We start from the raw sequence: 23,491 nt of genomic DNA, 5'->3' as shown, positions 1-23,491 counted from the left end.
ACTCTATTTTATGATTACTGGAAGTGGAGAGTTAATGCTCAGAAATGCCTGAAAGATGACGTTTCTTTTTTACATTATTGTCAGTATGTGCCGATAGCGAATTGAAACACCACTAAGGAATGTCTACCATTCTTGGTGTATAGTTAAACAGAAGAACAGACATCATATTGCTAGGAATTCCTGGGATATTTGACACCTCTAAGGAAATATCACACATATGCAAGTAAATTAAATTAGATTTGATGCAAGTTGTTTTCTGCTAGGATCTTTACCTAAAATAAAAATGTAATATATCCATTAGATTCATATTATGTCATGATTTAATAACAAAAATATTATTATACTGATATAAGCAAACATTTTTTCAGACCTTTGTAATCATGGTAAACAATTTTCCAGTTTAGAATAGGCAGTTAATTTAGGGACTGTTCAAAACTACAAGAGGAATATAGCAGATAAGGCGAAAGATGACCCAAAGAGATTCTTTCAGTATTTTAGTAGTAAAAGATCCGTCAAGTAGGAGGTGAAGTGCATCAGGAATACTAAAGGGGAATTTAAAAAATACAGACTAGGAAATTGCGGATGCACTAAATAAGCATTTTTCTGAGGTCTTGACAAGTGAGGAAGTAGATAACCTGCAGTAAACAGGACTACTAAGGAGTAGGGAATCCATTTCCGGGCTCCCGATTACGGGGAGCCCAGAATTCCTGGACATTTTTCATTACCGCATTCCCGGGAATGAAACTGCTGTAATTTCCGGGAAAACGGGAATGGCTAAGCTCGCATATATAGCGTGTAAATGTTATAAAAATCGATCAAGAAATAACAGTGTTATAGTTGAAAATAATTAAGTGGCACGGTTTTTTGGCCCACGGTGTAGTTTGTTGCCTATTTAATTCAGTCAACAACAGACCAGTAGCAGTCAATCTCCTGGCTGACTGAGCACAGTGGACGGGGAGGAGTCTGCACTTTGCAGCGCACGAATGCCGGGATGGGGCAGAGTTCTTTGACGTCTGTGCTGTTGACAGCTTTGAACAGCAACTTGAAATTGCAATGCGTCACTCTGTTGCATCCGCATTATCTGTGCTAAGAAACTTGCCATCACAGAATAATGACAAGAAACTGGATGCATCAGTAAAAGCTGAAACGGCGGTGTTTCAGAGCAACGGCAAGCGCAGGCGTTGTTTAGAACAAGTGTATCAGTATCTGATGACTGTGCCGCCTACTTCAGTGGAGGCAGAGCATGCTTTTTCAGCGGCTGGTGTACTCTGCACGAAGGTGCGCTCCCGCCTGGACGACTGCACGCTCGACATTGTGCTTTCTACGCTCTTATTACCACAACTAACTAGATACATGTACTTATATGACAGCATAAACTGCTTGTGGTTAAGGTTAGTCTTTTATTTGTGTCAACATATTGCAGTAGTTTTATTAAAAATAAGTGTCGCTCGTTCTAAAACCGTTCACATGTGAGATGCTCATGCACTGTGTCATTCCTGGGAATGACATGTGGGATTCCTGGATTCCCGAATTCCCGGGAATGGATAAACCTGTCCGGGAATGGATTCCCTACTGAGGAGGTACAGATTGATTTGGAAATTGTAAAGGGAGACATAGTGGTCAGATTAAATAGGTTGAAATCAAACAAATCTCCAGGACCAGATATTTACTCTCAAGTTCTTAAGGACGTTAGTGAGTACATATAAAAACCTTTGGCACATTTTTAGGAAGTTACTGCACACTGGGGAAATTGTAAAGGACTGGAGAATGTCAAATATTATCCTGTTATATAAAAAGTGTGACTAGGCAGATCCAAACAACTATAGGCCAGTAAGCTTAACATGCATCACAGGAAAATTAATGGAGAATAAGGTTGAGCAGCACATGGCATGTACAGGAGTTTCTCTGAACAGTCTGCATGGGTTCAGAAGAGGTAGGTCATGTTTTACTAACATGCTGGAATACTGTGAGGAAGCAACAAAAGGGTATGATCAAAGTGGTGCATATGATATTATTTATCTTGACTTTCAGAAAGCATTTGATAAAGTGCCATGAGAGGCAGGGCATCAAACTAAAATAAGTGGGTGTTCAGGGTGATGTTTTTAGATAGTTGCAGAATTGGCTCAGACACAGGAAGCAGAGGGTGATGGTGTGAGGAACCTTATCAGAACTGGCTGATGTTAAGATTGGTACTCCTCTGGTCAGTGCTAGGGCAGCTGCTATTTTAATGTATATAAATAATTTGGATAGGAATATAAGTAACATTCTGGTTAAGATTGCTGATGATACCAAGATAGGTGAATTGGCAGAAAATCTGGAATCCATTAAATCAGTGTTTCCCAAACTCGGTCTTGGGGAATCCCTGTGGCTACAGGTTTTTGTTCCAACCAGCTTCTGTTTTTAATTGAACTCCTGGGCTAATAAAGTGAACTGATATTTCCCAAGTTCTATGTTTAGAGAACAATATAGAAATTAGAAAACTAAGTTTGCTATAAAAAAAAAATATTAAAATGTACCAAGCAGTTATATAGGAATAATATATATTTTTTTCTTTTTAACAGTATTTTCATCTTGATTTTTATTCTACTTTTCCAGGTGTTCTAATTGTTTAATTAATCCATTATTTACTAATTAGTGGGTCTGATGGTAAAGTAGTTGCAGCCTTTGATTATTCAGTGTTGTATGCTAGCGTGTCTGATCTGCTCGTTTTAAATTGTCATTATTAAGATACAATGAAGGGGGAAAAACTGCACAGAGAAAGGGCAAAGTATAATGAAATCAACTAAAGAGAGTTAAGTATTTAAATCTATAGCAAAAGCATAAATATTTCTAAATGTCTTATAAATCACGCTGCTATGCTTTTCTGAATGTCGAATAAAAGAAAAAAAAAACAGCTAATTAAATGAGATCTGTGCTATCAGGTGTTGTCACTGATTAGGAATCCGGTTGGAACAAAAACTTGCAGCCACAGGGGTTCCCAAGGACCGAATTTGGGAAACACTGCATTAAATCATTACAAAAGGACTTGGACAGCATATAGGCTTGGGCAGATTTGTGGCAGATGAAATTTCATTTCCGTAAATGTAAAGCATTACACATAAGAAAAAAACACTATACACTAAAAACTTATATAAAACTTATATACACTAAAAAAAACACTAAACACTATCATCTCCAGACAGAGGAGCAGCTTCAGCGACAGACTGCTGTCAATGTCCTGCTCCACTGACAAACTGAGGAGACTGTTCCTCCCCCACACTATGCAACTCTTCAATTCCACCCAGGGGGGGTAAACGTTAAAATTATACAAAGTTATTGTCTGTCTGTTTACCTGCATTGTTATCACTCTTTAATTTAATATTGTTCTTTATCAGTATGCTGCTGCTGGAGTATGTGAATTTCCCCTTGGGATTAATAAAGTATCTATCTGTCTATCTGTCTGTCTATCTATCTGAAGTAAATAATTTTAGGTTTGAATACACAAAGGGAGGTCTGAAAATAGAAAGTACATCTTTTGAGAAGGATTTAGGAGTCGTAGTGGACTCAACACTATCAACTTCCACACAGTGTTCAGATGCCATTAAGAAGGCTATAACAATGTTAGGTTATATAGCACAATGTGTAACAAGTTCAAGAATGTTATGCTCAAGCTTTATAATGCACTGGTGAGAACTCATCTGGAACACTGTGTGCAGTTTTAGTGTATAGGCTACTTAAAGGACATAGCAGCGCTAGAAAAGGTCCACATAAGTGTGATTAGGCTTATTCCAGGTCTGCAGGGGAAGAATTGTGAAGAACGAGTAAAAGAGCTTAGCCTTTTCAGTTTAAGCAAAAGAAGATTAAGAGGTAACATGATTGAAGTGTTGAAAATTATGACAGGAATTAGTACAGACCCCCGTGACCCTGTGTTAGGATATAGCAGGTTGGATAATGGATGGATAGATGGATTAGTACAGTGGATTGAGATTGTTATTTTAAAATGAGTTCATCAAGAACAAGGGGACACAGTTAAAAACATGTTAAAAGTAATTTTCGCACAAACGTTAGGAAATTTTTCTTCACACAGAGAACCATAGTCACTTGGAATAAGCTACCAAGTAGCATGGTACACAGTCAGACTTTAGGGAGTTTCAAAACTAGACTTGATGTTATTTGGGAAAAATTAAGTGGATAGGACTGCCAAGTGTTTGTTTGTCTGAATGGTCTGTTCTCGTCTGGATTGTTCGAATGTTCAGATTTATTTAGTTTTAAACTGTACCTGTGTAAAAATATATATTTAAATGAAAGTCTTATTTTATTTATTAGCTTTTTAAACTATGACATGTACTACATTGTTTGTTATACTTAGTTTAGTCTATTTTAATTTTTTTTTTAATTTTTCTTTTTTTTACCAATAACATAGGAAAGTGAAACAATAACAATACTTTGTGCTAACTACAGACTGTAAATCCAGTTTAGCCACATATTCCACCATTGTTCTCTTTACTGGTCTTGGCTTGCATAAGTTCTAAAGATATTCATTGAATGCCTTTTTTTAAATTTTTACTCTGTATGAAGTTGTTATGGCATATGCACTTCTATATATTAACTATTAGCAGTAGTGAAACAGGACAAAAGTAGTAATTTGTATTGAGAAGAATTTATATTGATAGCTTTCGCATCCGAGGGCCTCTTGATATACAGTATTTTTGGATTTGCTGTCAGGGGTGAGAATGTAGCTGTGATCTCTTTGCCAAAAAAGTTGGCAAGGTATCTCTGGCCAAGTGGAAGGTAGGTACGCTCCAACGTCTAACGTTTCCACTATTTCTGATTGTGTTCAGCTCTGATGGGAGAGCATCCCCCACGTGGGGAGAAGAGCACATAGCGCTCTCTCTCTCTCTCTCTCAAAAACGTCAAACATTGCTCTTTAACAATCTCTAAATGATGTGTCCGCTGAACAAACAGGTATCACTAGCTAAGCAGAGGCAAGGTACACTCCAACACGTGGAAAGAGATAGAGCGACTCGAATGGAGGATGGCCCCACCCGGCACCCTACTCCTGAGGTCCTGCCTCTCCTTCCCCTCAGCCCGCAGCCTGTCTCTCGGATTCACATAAATACATCGGTGCCACAGCCGAACCATATTACTTAGCGCGATGAAAGAAGTCTTAAAATCAACCGTAATGTTTAAGCAAATGATACAAAAAAAACAGATCTAAATCCGTTAAGTAGTTCTCTCTTGACAGACAGACAGACAGATGTTGGATTATATATTTATATATACAGAGATTGCAGTGATTTTTTTTTTCTCCCCCACAGCAGTTTTAGGAATACCAACCTTCAGACTTTAACCACTTAATCCAAACATTTTTTTATGTTGTTTTTCTCTCTTTCCACATAAAATAACTCCAGTGGAGAACTTTTGTATGGAAAGTTCAGCATTTTTTGAGATTACTGGAACAGAGCAAGCTGTACATATTTTTAAATTTCAAAAACACTCATTAAAAACATTGGTTGAACAAAAATAAATGGGTCAGAGCCATTAGCTAATTTAGTCTTTTAATGATTTTCAGAAATTAATATTGTTAAATCAATTTCTTGACATGTACATTGTGAAGAAGAGATAGATTATTAATTCAAAATAAGAAATGTGTACAAAAAAAACATTTTTAACATCTGAATGTCTTAAGACTGTTAATAGAGAAAAATGATGACACTCGACAGCTATTTATCTATAAAATCTTGTAGCATATAACAGATTTAGGACAGGATAAGAAGACTTTATTATCCCAGAGGGAAGTTTATTTGCATCAGGAAAAGCACAACAGAAGGCATTTTTAAACGGATACAAGAAAATAACTCAAGCTGGGAAAAAAGTGGTCTCATATACACACAATCAAGATTTTTACAAAGAAGAATAATTACCTTTTTCCTAGGAAAACGAAAATGGCTACTATCTGACAGAACTGAGTCAGAATTCTTTCTGAATTATTTATAATACAGCTCAGTCACTTGATTTGGCCAGTGTGACAAAATAAATTACAGTATGTCTCTTTCTTAACTCAAGCTTGTATCCTAAAGAAACTGAAAAATGTTAATTTTCACAGTCCTGAATTTTACAACAATGGCATTTTCCAAATTCAAGATTTTAAAATATTCCCTTTCAAACAATTTAGCTACCATACATGCTCCCCATCTGTTTTTGATTTTTTATTATGATAAGGTTACATGGAGCTTGAGTCTATTCCAATAATTTAAAGTACAAGGCCAAAACCAACTCTGGACAAAACACAAACACAAATTATTAAATATTTTTTCACATAATGTGATGGATATTACCTTTAAATGTCTTGGATAACTTTGGTTTTTGGAGCAAATCAAACTAATATTACACACTTACATTGCTCTGTTTAGATTAACCTGTTTTTGGAATAGTTTTGCATTTGGACTCATTTATCTAATTGAGCATTTTTGAATGTAATTATTTATAGAATTGCCAAATGTTCCGTTTTTGGTTGGTGCCTTTGGCAGCTATATGAGATGTTGCAGTACTCACTTTGGCTTTTAATTCATCCAAAAATTAGTTATGCCCACTGATTCTTATACTAATCATCTTGAAAAGACATGAGGAACTAAAATTAGAAAAATAGTTGGATAGTTCAGGCAACAGTGCAATGAAAAATGTATCCAATTTTGCATTAATAAATATTATTTCACATTGAAATTGCACATAGGAAAAACTAACAAGGAAATTTTTATATACACGGTAATCAAAATCGAATCCTTTATTGAGTCAACCAAATTAAAGCAGGGTATGCAGTCTGAACACTCTGGGCAATTTTCACATCTGACTTAGTCAAGTTTATATTCAAAAGGGGTGGACTAACTTTGGAACTTAAAAGTAGGCCTAAGCTGTCTGCATACCAACTCTAGGGAGAGACATTATGATATCACCAAAAAAATATCCAAATGCAGAAAAGTTAGGACAGTATTCAGTTGTCTTTGGATTATTCACTCTGCCAAAATCCATCTAAGAATAAACTCTAAAATCTAGGGAAGTAACAAAGTCTAGATTGGATGCATTTCTCTATAAATCGGCAGTCAGAACGTTTCTGTAGTCTTCTGAATTCATTCTGCTGATACAATCCTGAGCTAAGTCATCACTAAAGATTAGTGAGCCTGATCCAGAAGTAGGCATCTAAGTGTAAGCCATGACACTAACTCCACGATATTTGCAGATGAGCTTGTATGTTTAAGTCAAGAGCAGATCCTGTCTTCTTTCACACTTTGGCCATTCCATTACTTTGGTAGAGGTTAACCTTGGTCTCATCAGTCATAAAACTTTGTTCCAGAACTTTTGTGGCTTATCTCTGTATGAATTTGCAAATTCGAATCTGGGTTTCCAACTCCTATTACAGTAATCCCTCGCTATATCGCGCTTCGACTTTCGCGGCTTCACTCTATCGCAGATTTTATATGTAAGCAAATTTAAATATATATCATAGACTTTTCGCTGGTTCATGTGGTTTCAGTGGACAATGGGTCTTTTAATTTCTGGTACATGCTTCCTCAGTTGGTTTGCCCAGCTGATTTCATACAATGGACGCTATTAGCAGATGGCTGAGAAGCTACCCAATCAGAGCACGTATTACGTATTAAATAAAACTCCTCAAATATATTGTGAGCACGGGGGCTGTTCGCACCCCTAGAGGATACGGCTGCTCGTCTAAAAAAACGCTGAAAGACTACCTTTACATTGCTCCCTTCCTTGCTGGGCTTACTTGTGGTTACTTTGTTGTGCGATATGCTTCCTGCACGGTGCTTCGCATACTTAAAAGCTCAAACAGCCCTATTGATTTTTGATTGTTTGCTTTTCTCTCTCTCTCTTGCTCTGACATTCTCTGCTCCTGGCGGAGGGGGTGTGAGCAGGGGGTCTGTTCGCACCCCTAGAGGATACGGACGCTCGTCTAAAAAATGCTGAAAGACTACCTTCACATTGCTCCCTTCCTTGCAGCTGCTTTGTCAAGCGATATGCTTCCCGCACGGTGCTTCGCATACTTAAAAGCCCAAAAAGCACCTATTGATTTTTGATTGTTTGCTTTTCTCTCTCTCTGACATCCTCTGCTTCTGACGGCGCAGTCCTTTGAAGAGGAAGATATGTTTGCATTCTTTTAATTGTGAGACGGAACTGTCATCTCTGTCTTGTCATGGAGCACATTTAAACTTTTGAAAAAGAAACAAATGTTTGCTTGCAGTGTTTGAATAACGTTCCTGTCTCTCTACAACTTCCTGTGTTTCTGTGCAAATCTGTGACCCAAGCATGACAATATAAAAATAACCATATAAACATATGGTTTCTACTTCGCGGATTTTCACCTTTTGCGGGGCACTCTGGAATGCAACCCCCGCAATCGAGTAGGGATCACTGTACTGATATGAGTGGTATGTCACACTTGTTTCTGTACTTCAAGTTTCTTTGAACTGTGGATTGTGATACCTGTGGAGGTTGTTGGTAATGTCACTGACTGTTGTGTTGGCATTTTACGTCACAGCTCTTGCAGTGTTTCTGTCAACTACTGCCGCTGTTGTTTACCTTGGCTGACCTGTTCAATATCTGTTGGTGGTTGTTTCTTTTTTTTCATTTCAATGACATTCCAAATTGTTGTACTGACTGTGTCCAATGTTTGTACATTGCCTTTAACTTATTTTACTGCTTTCCTTAGTTTCAAAATGACATACTTTTCTCCCATAGACAGCTCTCTGGTCATGTTGGTTTGTCCTGTGTAACAACAAATACAGTATTCAAATGTGAAACCCAAGGCTAAAACCAAGCGTTCACATTCAGAGCTATTTCATTGTGTAAACAATCCAACAGGACACACCTGGATATCAAAGGACACCTGTCATTCACATGTTCCTAATAATTTGCTTGCCTAAAAATGTGGGTGATTTGCTATAACTTCTAGTTAATACTAGTAGGTAAAAGCTGAAATGCTGAACTCTTGTCTCAGATTCATTGATCTCATACCCAAATGTCTACACAGTGTACAGCAAAAGCAAATGAATTGGCCTTGCCATTCCAGTAATTTCAGAGCGGATTATATGTCTAATAGAAAAACTTTATCTGAAAGACACAAGCTAATTTACTTCAGAATAATTGAAAGAAAGGAAAGGTGGAATTTTAGTTCAACCTATCAATATCCAGACATCAACTTCATTTGGAGATTGTGAGATTTCTTTAATAAATGAATTAAAGATGAATGAAATTAATTCATAAATAAGCAAGTATTGCATTTGGATAAATATCCATCACAATACACTTTGAAAAGTATGCAATAAAGCTAAAATTAGTGGGAGAATTAAAAAAAATAAATGTACACGTTGCACATCCTTTATTATCCTAAAAGATGTAGTATTGTGTTCATCTATTCGTGTGGGTGAAGTTGAGAATAAAGACTAGAGTGAAAAATTTGTACTCATGGAGATAAAGTGGCTACCATTATTTCAAATGCTTCCTTCACTTGTAAAGCTATGCTGGTTAATGAAACATTTTCTTATAGGCTGCAAAAGTACAGTATGTGTGCATATTATTTTAATACAGATGGCAGAACCATCAAATAAACTTACCAGTTGCGTGGAGTACAAATCAATCAACGATCCATTACTTAGTTTTTCTATTTGACTCTTCTTAAAATACATGTAGAAAAATGCATTAAGTAATCTGTACAGCACAGTTACCAGAATGAAATGATTTGCCTAATATTCTTCTTCTGAATGGTTTATGAGCAATGTGTGTGTTTCCACCATATGTACCGCATAATGTGAAAAATGTGTTCTAGCCTATCCTCTGAAAGGAAACCTGCTGATTTCTTTGGAGCCTTTGCCTTTTTAAATTCTGTTTTGGCATAAAGAATATGAATGTAATAGTGTCATTTTTTTACCTTGCAATATTGCTAACTTGCACATGTGTTTTTTCTTTTGCACGCCAACAAAAGATTCACAGTCTTCTGTTCTGTTCAGCACATATAGATTCAGTTATTTTTCATAAATTCTGATGGGGGGCAATGCAACACTATTTTTTGGATTGAAATTTCAGCCTTCAGTCCTGAAATAACAATACAGTAAACAAGTGAGACTAATGGGAAAAATGAACAGTACAATAGGAAAAACAATATTAGCTATGAATTTTTGCAAATGACATGCAGTCTTACAGTATCTTATATGAAAAATACAGCCCCAGTTATTGAGCATGATAGGCATGGGTTTTGTAATGTGAATTTAATGCTCGATTTACAAATAGAGGCAACACCCAAATATCACAATTGCTTATGCCCAACACTTAATTTAATCTGGTTTACTTTACATAGTAAAGTATATGTAGCCATCTTTAATAATTGTGTGTTCAGTGAATTTATTTAATTACCAACAGCACCCGCCCCTCATCTTAGAAATGGTGGAATTCATAATGTATTTTGTTACTATCTCTTCTAAACCAGCTACCAAATGTTACAAAAGAATGACAGCAGAATTGATTCTGCAGTTTTTCAAACTGCTAGTCTTTGAAATTCAGGACTACTCAGGCTCATGAATGCCCTTTATTATTTTTTGCATTGAGCACAATCCCAGGACAATTTACAAGTGTAAACCTATAATATTTTTGTATTGTTCTTATATATATTACAAGTATGCTCAGAGGAAAATAATAACTCTGTAGCAAAGACTGAACACTCTTGAAGTTTAAATTTACACTTTAAAGTACAGTGACTCGTTCTGTAGCCTACATAAACTACAAAACCTAATTTATTTATTGTAAGCAATGTTGTTGTGACATTTACAGATGAGTAATAGGATAATTAATGTTAAATCTACACAGTGCCTTTCTTAGTAAATATTATAACATGTAAGAGGAGAAAGATGTAATGGTACCATGTATAAAAAGGAGTAATTCATACTATTGTGAGCCAATGCTGTAACTAAGTAGTCACACAATGCTCATCTCATAATTCCTTTCATGCCGTGTTCCATTCTAAATCATTTTCCAAAATGTGAAGACTATGTAATGGAGTGCTGTAATTATGAGTAAAATAATTAGACTTAATTCCTTTTGTGCTGTTAAACATGCTGGGTAATGAGGTCCCTCTACTGCGATGCATTTCAGCTTCTTCCGAAGACACATTGACTAGTTTGAGGTCACTTTTGAAAGTTTGCCACCAGGTATTTAGAGGTTGTCCCCATGCCTATTTAGTCCCTTGTGGGGGACAGTGCATGACTGCTCAGGGTATGTGGTGTCGGGGCACACAAAGAATATGGCCAGATAATCTGTTTCAATGCCATGCAACAATAACATGGAGACTAGTTGATCCACTCCTCTGCAGGACTATAACGTATCTTGAGGATCTGTCACAGACAGCGATGGTGGAATACGTTGATATTCCTGATGATGCTGACTAACATCTTCCAAGTCTTACATGCATAGATTGCTGCCGGGACAATGATGGAGGCTTACGATTAAAGCCTGATCTTGAGGCTAACATCTAGATGATTGGAAGTGGTGGAATATGGTCGAAGACTTCCAGATAAAGCCTCAGATGTCGGTCTTGGCGTTACCATCAGGGCAGACAATGCTTCCTAGATAGATAAATTTGTCAACTATCTCCAATTGTGTGCCACAAATGGTGATATTCCCTTGTGCTTCAGGATGTCCGATCCTCATGAGCTTTGACTTGCCGTAACTAATTTGCAAACTGATCCTGTTTGCTTACTGGTTGAGCTTTATTGTAGTGTTCTGGACTCGAGCGTCATCCTCGGCCAATAGTGCAATATCATCCATGAAGTCTAGATCGGTCAGGTGATCGTGATCTGATGCCTGCTCTGATTTATGCCATTGCCTTCCTCATGATAAAGTTCAGCGCAATAAGGAAGAATATTGTCAAGAAATGCAGACCTGTCTGATGCTAGAGGTAATCTTGAAGAAAGCCGCGAGTCCCGTTTCGGTTCTAACACAGCAGGAGTTAAGGAAAAGATTCTTGAAAATGATAACAAAGTTTTGCAGCACGCAATAGATACAAAGGATTGCCCGCAGTAAGTCTTGATGGTTGCTGTCAAAGGCTTTTTTGAAATCAATGAAGTTAATGGAGAGCGGATGCCAGTATTCAAAACATTGTTCAATAATATTATACAGAGCAAATATCTGGTTGCAGCATAATTGATCGCTTCTGAATCCTGCTTGCTCCTCCTGAAATGTTGATTGATGGCGCTGCAGAGTTGTCGAAGTAGGACTGCACAAAAGGTCTTATCAGGTACTGAAGAAAGTAGTTGCTTTCTTGTAGTTGCTTCAGTTTGTGCAGAGATGTTGCCTTTCTTTGGAAGTCAGATGATTGTGCCTTTTCTACAGTCTTTGGGGAATTTTTCCAGCCACCAAGAGCTGTTGAAAAGCCAGGGCAGCTGTTCGACCAAAGGCTGACCACCAACCTTCAGGAACTCTGCTAGAATTTCGTCAAGAACAGCCATTTTTTCCATAGACTCTTGATGGCTACCATAATTTCTTCAATCATAATTTCACCAATGTTAATGATGAACCCAGCGAGTGGTTGTTCCTCGTCAAAGTTGTACATAGTAGGTTGGACTAGGCTGGTTAAGGAGGGTTTTGAAGTGTTCAATCCACCATTCATCCTTTTCGGCTTGGGATAGCAGAAGCTTGCCATTTCTGTTTTTAATTGGAACATTTGAATTGGATCATGCACCTGTCAACTTGCTGATGATCCTATAAAGAGTCTCAGTGATCGGTGGCATCTTGGGCTTCTACCTCTTTCCATTGGAGCCAATCTTTCTTATTGTGGCAGCATGATCTTTTGACTTTATGATTTGACATTTTGCAGGTTGCTGGCCTCTGCTTGATCTTGCCTTTGTTACAATCTACTTTCATCAATAAGTTCACATGAACGACCTTGAATCCACTGTTCCTTCTGCTTGCCACTCTGGTGTCATGTGACTTTCTCTGCAGTCCCATATGGTGATTTTTAACCGCTGTCCAGTTCTCTTCGACATTGGGTAGTTCAGCAAACATTTCAAACCTATTTTCTAACTCAACAGTAAAGATGTTTGTGGTGGTAGTGTCTTTGAGCTTCTCACTGGAGTATAGTTGCATGGCAACAAGTCTTCTTTCAACTTGAGCCTGAAATTCACCCAGACTAGATGATGATATGAGCCAACGTCCACCGCCCAGAATATCTGGGCATCACAAAGAGATGTCCTCCACCAACGGCTGATGCAGACATGGTCAACGTTGTTGAAGGTAATGCCATCCAGGGATCGCCATGTCTTTTTATGAATATGGCAATGTTGGAAATAAGTGGCGAGACCAAATACTTGCCATTGTCATTTAGATGATCGGATGATATAAGTGGGTCAAAAGTCCACTCTAATCTGCGATGATCCCTGCCAAATTGCACGTTGAAGTCAACCAGAATAATTTTGAGGGTGTGTTGCATGGTCTTATTGAGGGTATTTTGGAGTTGGCCTTAGCAATCATCCTTTTCAGCAACTTTGGTACTGTCAGTTGGTGCGTACACTTAGACAATCGTAACCAGGGTGTGACTGGTCAGAAACCATACAATAATAATTCTGTCATTCTCCGCCTTCCATCAAATAAGGTCATTGGCTGCTCATTTGTTCAATATGATCCTTACTCCACATTCGTGATGTTCCATGTGTCCAGAAAACAAGACAGTCTTGCCTTCATTGTTCATTCAGCCAGTGACGGTCCAACAAACTTCTCTATTGTCATAGACATCCAATTGATATCTGCTGAAGTCCTGGAACAGCTGTGTGAGGCACCTAACTTGGAATAGCTTTCAAGTACCAATACGAGTAATTGTTTTTGTGGATAAAAATCAAATCATACTTTAGGCGTTGGACTACATTCCCGGTTTCCTTTGACACTGTAATTTGTGTATAATCCAACCCACTCTCATAGAATGCAGCTGAAAAAATGGTCAGCATTTCTTTAGCAGTGGAGGTTTTTAGAGCGCCAGATTACTAGCCTCCCTCCACCTTTTGCATTCAGGCTTGGGACTGGCAATGGCAGAGTTCTGAATAAAATAAGTACTATTTTTAATCTTTCAACCTTCAGCTATATTTTTTGTGGTTTAGCAGATTCCCTATTCTTTGTTTCTTTGTTGTAATAAAAGGATGTATCATTTTTATTTTTACCCTTTCTGTATGTGTGTTTTTTACTAAAAAAATATATACATGTTTATCTTTTTATTCTATTTCAGACTCATTCAGTTTTACTGGCTCTTTAAGAAAGCTTAGATTGTGGTATGCCTGTAAGATAATTATCAGAATATGTTCTGCACCACTGAAACCAATAACCAAAAATATTTCAATATTTCATTTACCCCAGGTTCTGGCAGTTGTAAGAATTCTCATCCAAAAGACTAAAGTATTTCTATTTAGGTTTTTGGCAGTTCCACTGTGTGTTTTTTTTTTTTTTTTTAATTGGGCCTTCATTGCTTTTATTTATTTTTTTCCTTTGGCCATTAAGTAGAAACTCAAATTGAGTGTCAAACATATCTCAATGTCCTTGTCTAAAGTATACTAAAATGTCCAAAGAAAACTGTTAATTATTGCTTTGTATTTCTGCATTGACTTATTTTATCTGATAGTGTATGCATTTTCAGTCAATATTGGTATAATGATGGATACTGTATTTTGAACAAAATGTGCACAAAGACTAATTAAAGTTCATCTGACTCTTATATTAAAAAAAAAAAAAAAAAAAAAAAAAAAGTTGTTCAATAAATACATTTTAACAGTTGCAAAATTCACAATTGGGTGTCCGCAAAAACTGAGGGGAATCTTATCTGTTATTTCAAAATCTTATACATTAGCACATTTGTCTTTGTACGTTTTGAAGCCAGAACATGTCTTTTGCTGCTGTTGCATTTTGTAAATAGTGAAGCTTCACTGGACAGCATATTGATTGCCATCTATAATTTTAACTTTTCTTAAAGTAATCTGGCCCACATACTTTCTGATTTTGTTTATTAATATCTGATGTAATAACCAACATTGGCATTTGTTGTGCAGAACAGAAAAATGAACATTATAGACTCCTGACATAGAAGCCCATAATTTAGTGTGCCGTTTCAGGTTTTATTTATAGACTCAATTTCAGAAAAACCTCAAACTGTACTTTTAGTCCAATTAGAGATGGGACATACTAAATTCCTTCATCAAAAACAGCTGTCATTTTTTCCTCATATTTAAAGTATAAAAAGTACAGTATAAATGTGTGATGCACAAGTCCATGTGTTTGGATAGATGTACTTTTTGTGGGGGGGGGGGGGGGTTTATACATATATAATATAATATAATACTGTATGTATGTATGTATATAGTAGGGCTGCAACTACTAATTTGATAATCGATTTAATCTGGTGATTATTTTGTCGATTAATTGATTAGTTGGATTAATTTAAAAAATCATTTGAAATTAAACCCAAAGTTCATGAAATGCAAATTTTCTTCTTGTACTGGTATTTAAGTTTCTTCGTAGCCATTTTTGTAAGGACAAACAAGCTAGCGTTACACGTGAATGCAAGCGTGTAATGCAGCACCATAATTTAGCAGAGTGACCACGGCTCAAAAAAAATAAACAAACACCCCCATATACCAACTGAAAATCTGAAGATGTACTGGCTAGTGAAACATATTTTTAGTTGCTTATCACAGAACTCTGTCACATGTGCTAGTGTTTTAATTGCTAGTGCATTGTCTGTCACAAACCAACAACAAACATACTGGAACCAGTGATATACACACGTGAATCAATATAGTTCATATGCAAACCAGTGCTATGCATATACAAACTGATGTAGTTCACGCACAAACCGATAATATATGGACATGGACCAATATAGTCCATATGAATGAAACCAGTATTGTTCACATGCAAACCAATTAAGTATGCATGCAAACAGATAGTAATTATTAATAAACCAATAGTGTTCACACGTAAACCATTTTCGTACAAAAATATATGATTTATGGCCTGTTTTGGCCCCTCATACAGAAGTGACATTCAACTTACTGGGATGAAGGCAAGTGTTGCTCCACAGAGCCTGTAATGCAGGGGTGTCGAACTCCAGGCCTGGAGGGCCGCAGTGGCTACAGGTTTTCATTCTAACCCTTTTCCTAATCAGTGAGTAGTTTTCACTGCTAATTAACTCTACTTTTCCCTTCATTTCAATAGCCCTGTTTTTAAGGATTCAGTCCTCTGAATTGATTTGTTTCTTCATTAAATGGCAGCCAAACAGAAATGAGATGTGAAGCGAGCAAACAGATGACCAGCTAAACTGGGATTTCAAACTCCAACCAATTTCACTCCAACTAGTCTCTTAATGAGAAGCTGATTCTTGCTGTTAATTAAGCCCGTTATTTAATTCAATGGCTTGTTGCTGCTCTCATTCTGCCACAGCAGACATTTCCAAATCTGTTGATTTTTCTGTTTCTTCTGTCATATGGTGGCTTGTTTGATGTCTCATTATTGTTTGGCTACTAATTAAGGAAAAAGAGACAATTAAGGGGTCTGAGTCAAGTTAATTAAAACTAAAGCAAAAGAAGTTAATTAGCAGTAAAAACGGCTCACTAATGAAGAAGATGGTTAGAATGAAAACATGCAGCCACTACAGCCCTCGAGGACTGGAGTTCGAATCCTGTGCTGTAATGGTATGTTTCCTGTTCAAATGTTTGTGCTTCTCCGATGTGCTCTCATGCCACATGAAGTCAGACCTACACATTCTGCAACTCACTACCTTTTTTTTTTTCTGCATTCAGAGTTCAATGTTCTCAGACCTTGAAAGTCTTCAGTCGCACTGTTTTTTCTGTCACTTGCTTACTGTTTGTCTTTTTTAAAATGCATTCACAACTGAGAGAAGTACAGACACAATTGCACGCTTCAACATATGAAGCCTAATGACATAATCAGCTAATTGATGAAAGTGATTATTGCCAATATTTTTAATCGATTATTGTCGATAATGTGGATTAGCTGTTGCAGCTGCAGTATACTCTATATCAGGGGTCCTCAATCGCAGTCCTGGAGGGCCGCAGTGGCTGCAGGTTTTTGTTCTAACCTGCTTGCTTAATTAGAAAGCAATTCTTGCCAATAATTTAATTAACTCTATGTCAGGTCATTCTCATATCCTAGATTTTCTTCCCTTTTCTAAGGATATCATCCAAAGGATATGAAGCCTAAAATGGATGAGTAATTCTCAGTCCTTCACTTTATTCTCTTCACTTTCCTTCCAAGTATTTAATTAAACCCAATAGTGCATGATAAATACACACAGGTGTAAATGGTAACAAGCTAAATGGATAAATGCTGGTCTTTTTTGTCATTTGCATGTTATTGCTAATTAAGAGCTATTAAAAACCAGTTAAAAACCAAGAATACAGCTGTTTAAGACTAAAATAAGCAATGAGGGTTCAAAATCTTAACGAGCGAGACAACTAAAGTGAAGCAGAAGTGTTACTTGAGCAATAAGTGCTTCTTATTAAGCAACTGGGTTGGAACAAAAACCTGCAGCCACTGCAGCCCTCCAGGACCGTGATTGAGGACCCCTGCTCTATATGTTCAAATCAGTTGTGTTCTTTAAAAAAAAAAAATATTTTTTTTATTTTTATAATGCCACAAAGTAGACACAATCATAATGCTTGTTTTACAACATCTATTTCTCTATCTATCTTTTTTAACTATAGATTGCAGGTGTTTAGTACAGTTGTTTCCATAATTTTACATTTTCAACCAGAGGCAGATTAGTCTTGTTTTTTTTTTTCTAGTTCATACAGTAATTTATGGCTAGGAATTGTGTAGTTGGTAGTGAAGCCGCTAAACCTCTTGGCTACAGTGGATGCTGATTTAGACATTTTAGAATATGTTTAATTTGCTTCATAGATTTACATTTAATAAAGCATAATAATATTCAGAATAACCCTGAAGTTTAGCCTTTCAGTAGTTTTGTTAAGTTTAATGAGAAGTTCTGATTTGAAGATTATGTGGTTTCATTTTTAGGCACCAAGTATAGATGAAAAAGTAGACCTTCATTTCATTGCAATTGTAAATGTGAGTGGATGCTTGTATGAATTAGGTGAGTATTACCCTTTTTCAAAAAGCATATCAAATAAGTACAGTATATGTAATAGAGTATAAATGTTTAGCATGGATATAAAATGTAATGGACTAATATACTGTTAACAAGTCAAAATAATTTATTAGACCCTATGAAGTAAATGTGACTAATGACTTTAATATGTATTTTTCAAAAATAATAATAGAGTACACCTATCTATAACCAAAATATATGTTAAAATTGATTAAATAAATTAGATACAACACATATAAACAAGGGGGCACTTTTTTCCTTTCATCCTTTCACCAGAATGATGCTAAGAAGGCCAGACTGCTGTATGTATAGAATGTTTGTTTTTTATTTTGCAAAACAAAATGTATAAAGAGAGGATTTTCTAGGGGGAAAAAATGCATGGGATGTTTAGATGAGTCCAGAAGGAAAACCCCTCTCTGTAGCAATTGAGCAATAATTGGCCTTAGTAAATTGGTATAGAAATGCATACACTGAATATGAAAGCAAAATGGTGAAAAAAAGTCTTGTACCTATGTTGTTTATCTACTAGTCCTTAGTAATTCTGAGACTTTGAAGCTATGGCTTATAGTGTCATACTAGGAGGATCTATGAGGTTTTTTTTTAATGTTTATTTTCTTCCTAAAAGTAAAAATGTTCTTGGTTAACCTTGTTTGAAGTCTGCAGCAATTCCAGACATTATCCAGATGAGATAGTGGAACTAGGATGAATATCATACAGCTCTACACTTTGTTAATTGGAATTCAAATTAATAGAAACATGAGCTAGCTGTTATGACCAGATATGTAGGAGATTGACAGCAGCATGCAAAATGATGTATTAAGTAGTGAATGGCAAAGTAGGTAACTGTAGTTACTGTCCCATATGCTGCTTATTATGGTTGAAAAGCTGTGCTCCTTTATTTATCTAAAATCATGCTGTACTCAGATTTACTGATATCATTGAATCAGGCAAAAAAGTTATTATAGCCAGCAGTCTGTGAAAGTACAAGACAATGTATATTTGCAGTTCTTCATCTAGCTGGAGTACCACAGTTGACTTCACCCTAAAGCCAAATTGGAAAGGCCCCCTGGACTACACTGATTTTTGTATGCTTGGAGGTGAAGTTTGTGCTGTATATCTGTTTATTTTTTTATGGTATTGTATGAGTGGGTTTCCTGGTCATTTCTAGTTGTTGCCAAAATAGTCACAATGTGGCCTCCTTTGAAATTGGGGATATTTTAAAAATTTTTATTGCACTTATTTTAGATACCAAGTTCTAAATTAAGCCCTTGTAATCTTCAAAATTCTTAAACAGATGGCCGTAAACCATTCCCAATAGTTCATGGAAATACCACTGAAGACACATTTTTGCAGGTATTTTTATTTATTTATTTATTATTTATTTATTTATTAACTGTAAAGATTTTATTTCTGAAAAGCTGGAATAAAAATCAATATCTTACTGAAACAGGAAAACAGACTTGGCCACTATTTATCATTTTTTTTTTATATATTTATAGTCTGTGAGTCTGACTAATTTCATAAGGTATTTATTAGGCATAGTTATTTATGAAGTATAATGTCTAATAAATTAAACAATTCAGACAAGTGCAGACTTGTAATGCCATTATGTTGCTTATGATTAAAATGTGTGCTTTTATGTCTTAGATAAAAGTGAAAACAGTTTTAGTTTTAATAATGCAACTTGTTTACTTTATCCAAACATAGTCTATCTTGTAGATTTTTTTTTCAGTATTTAATATTGTATTAGAATGCCTAAATTCCATCAAAGGTAGTTCCATACCAGGGGAACATACGTTTAACAGTTTAATGTAGTAAATCAATCTATAATCACTTATTTACATTAAATCAAACCAGTCACTTGAATTATCAAGATTGTTGATAAGGCTGTCATCCTAAATTATTGGCACTTTAGGTAAAGTATGTCATGTATAATATTTCCTGAAAAAAGTGGGCAGTAAAACAACTTTGGCCTATACAGTATATACTGTGTATGTGCATGATATTGCCAAGTACACACTTCAGTAAGGACACTTCAAAATCAAGAAAATAAGCATTGTGGAATCATCAACAACCTCCCAGGATGTGATGGGAAAATGAAAATTGAATCAAAGAAGCTGGTAAAGCTTGGTATAACTGTTGAAAAACCATACACAAAACATCCAAAGAGCTCAAAGCTTATCTGAAGTAATAGCCCGTACCATATTCGACACACTGAACAGAAGGGCATGATAGGCGAACCAGGTATTTAAATCGTACTTGAAATATTGTCAGGGTAATTTTTTCATTTTCTACTGTAAAAATTAAAACTACTTGCAAGTTAAACAGATACTGTATCTTTTTGCTGTAAAATTTAGACATTCTATTACAATATTCTGATGATTCAAAACTGGTACATTTTCATTTACTTGTAAAGATATTGCACATAATATTCCCAAAATGTAATAATACCAATAGTTCTGACAACAGCTATATATATGCAGGAATTCCTTGCACTTCAGTCACATTTACTTTAAGTTAGGCCAAATTACTAGCACTTTAATTTCATTAAATCTTTTTTGGAACTTATTTGTAATTTAGTGCAGCAGTAGTTTTAATGTAGTTTTTTGTGTGTGTTGTTTGTGCTGCTTGTTTGGGGTGGATGATTAGGAGTTAAAAATCTTGTCAATTTTGGAAACTCCTTTTGTATTAGAAATGGGATGTGGATGGGAGTTGGATATCATTTGGGGTTTGTTTAACATTTACCACCAGTGTCTTTTTATTTGTTTGTTTCTCTTATTAAAAAATCTTATACATTTTATGTAACAGCTGTCTATAATTTTATAAATAGTTAAAATGAATTGTCTAATTTAAAAGTTTTTTTTAAAAATGCATCTAATGGTTTCCTATTCATTTCTATCCCCCAATGAATTTCATAGGATGCTGCTGAAGTATGCAAGAAGTTTATGGCTCGTGACCCTGAAGAACTAAGATTTACTGTTGTGGCTCTTTCCAAAGTATAATGCTCCAGCTGTAACAGAGCAATTTCAAAAACACTTAAAGTGCTGCCAAGTGTTCTTAGATGCTGACAGTTTTCGAATAACATGTTTACAAATATCAGGTTTGATTAAAAAGGACAAATTTTCATAAATATGTCCAAACCAAAAACGTTTTTTTAAAACAATAAGAATATTATTGAAGTAAATATATGAATTTTCTAGTTATAAAGCCATGACCTGATTAGAATAATAATGTAGGGTAAAAATGTGTCAACTAATATTTTAAATTGTGGTTACATGCAATGTTCTCCACACCAATAAAATGAAATTTAACAATGTTAGTATTGATTTATTAATTTAGCCCTGTGTACTTCCACCATTTCATACATGTAATGGAAATTTGCACTGTATATTCCATATATGCAGCTTTGATGCTTCAAAAATAAACTGATTTAAGGTTTTTATTGTTGTATGGCCTTCTCTGTTGTGTAAAGATTTGTTGTTTATTTCTGTTATGTGAAGATCTTTCTTTCTAAAATGAAATGCATAATACTTATTTTGATGAATAAGAATTGCTTTGTCAGTGGTTCAATACAAGCAATTGATCAAGCAGCAAGTGTGATCAGGTACTTTGCCTGTTGATTGTCTGTCTGACACAAAAATAATGCAATTGAAAAATCACATATAGTGTTAATAAACGTAACATTCTTAAACCCACTTAATGCATGGCTGAGGGTGAAACCTATCCTATCAACATTGAGTGTAAGGAAGAAGGCAGCACTTTGTTAAGCACATTTCTCAGCTCACTCATGCCCACACCCACACTTACATAGGAACAGTCTTGAATCATCACTTAACTGTACACTAGCATTTTTGAAACGTGGGTAGAACTTGAAAAACCTAAGTAGGCCTGGAGAGAACATGTAAACTCCACAGAGATGACGGTCAACATTGAGACTCAAGCCCATGATGTTAACTTTGTGAGGTGATAGTGCTAAGGACTGTGTTGCCTGCAGTTTTCATGTTAACTTTTTCATTTTCTACAGCCCTAACTCCTTTTTTCAGAATCTGCTTCGCCCATTACAGGATTGTGAGGAAGAAGTGACCTTCGTAATATTCACTGCTACATTATTACAAAGCATGATGGTGGTGTGAAGGCTGCTTGCATATTTGTTGTTTCTCTTATTCTACACCAAGTTTGCCTCGATTTATTTTTTGTGATTACTTTAGTTACTAGCTTACAATGAAAACATAAGCTCTTCTGTTACATAATTCTTAAAAGTGCAATCGTGTTTTTCTGCTGTTTGCAAATGACAATCATCCACATTAGGGAATGTGTGTGAATACTCTACTGGAATAACTTCTGACTGTCTTGCTAGTATTATGAAATTAAGTATACCGTATACCAGATGTGTATGTTTTACTTACTATTGTGGCAATGTTCGAGAGATTCATTTTTTTTTATAGGAATATTTGGATACATTTTAAGCATTGCCACAATGTAACATGCACGCATCATGACCTGATAACCAGCACAAGAATGAAAAAGGTGAGAGAACAGGAGTTTCTGGACAGGGAAATTCTGATCCACGGAATCTGAACACAAGAGGTAAAGCTAAAAGTTACTTGGTCTTTCAGTGCTGAAAAAGTGCTTGAGTCAAGTCTAAGAATATTTTTTTTTTCTTTAAAATCCTGTAAGGCAAGGCACCACTATTTGCATTTCATTCTTAGCAGTCACTGGTGCTGGCTTGAGCAAACATTCTTTATTCTCTTATAGGCTGCATGGGCCTTTTTCTATGTCTTTAGAGCTACTTGACAGGAATGCCTCTAGTTGTCTGTAAGCACAAAAGTGATTATTCTAGACAATTATGGGCATGTGCCTGTGCAAGAAATATACGACACAGGTCTATAGGAGCTATTATGATTGAGTGTTGCAGGGTGTAATAAAACATTGTGGAGAGGAATGTAAAATTTCAAACCATCTGGAATGTACAGATGATAAAGAGGAGTGGATGTTGTCCTTATATATTCAGTGTATCTGTTAATGATTGACTCCAAAGAATCTTGCAGTCACTGTAGTATCTTTACAATTGTTTTGTTCCTTTTAACATGTCTGAAATGGGGATTTACAAAATGTTTGTCTTTCTTATAAAGTAAATGTAAGCAGAAATTTGTCTGAACCCCACAAACAATGGAAGGGTTTTATTTATTCATCATTCTTTCCATTTCAGGTGGTGTAGAATTTTTGTCATAACAAGTTAACTGACTAATTGAGTATAGAGAGCTGACAAGACATTTGATCCTTTATCTATTGCACAAAGGAACCTCAGGAATGCATTTGCTTTGGCCTAGACAGTTTCAAAAGAAC

General features: G+C 35.8%; 1 protein-coding gene across 6 annotated transcripts in view; it reads left to right on the top strand.

Moving 5' to 3' along the window:
- uchl3 (ubiquitin carboxyl-terminal esterase L3 (ubiquitin thiolesterase)) overlaps nt 1–21,585 on the top strand; it is a 68,248-nt gene extending 46,663 nt beyond the window's left edge. For all 6 annotated transcript variants that reach the window (XM_051927311.1, XM_028799603.2, XM_051927313.1 and 3 more), the window contains 3 exons: nt 18,055–18,130; nt 19,440–19,498; nt 21,064–21,585. In XM_051927311.1, coding sequence (XP_051783271.1) covers nt 18,055–18,130; nt 19,440–19,498; nt 21,064–21,147 — 219 coding nt within the window. In that variant the 3' untranslated portion in view covers nt 21,148–21,585. The remainder of the gene's footprint in view (nt 1–18,054; nt 18,131–19,439; nt 19,499–21,063) is intronic.
- Nucleotides 21,586–23,491: the final 1,906 nt, after the last annotated feature.

This window comes from Erpetoichthys calabaricus, chromosome 4 (assembly GCF_900747795.2).
Source record: "Erpetoichthys calabaricus chromosome 4, fErpCal1.3, whole genome shotgun sequence".
Classification (NCBI taxonomy): Eukaryota; Metazoa; Chordata; class Cladistia; order Polypteriformes; family Polypteridae; genus Erpetoichthys; species Erpetoichthys calabaricus.
This window is presented reverse-complemented; position numbering and strand designations above follow the sequence as displayed.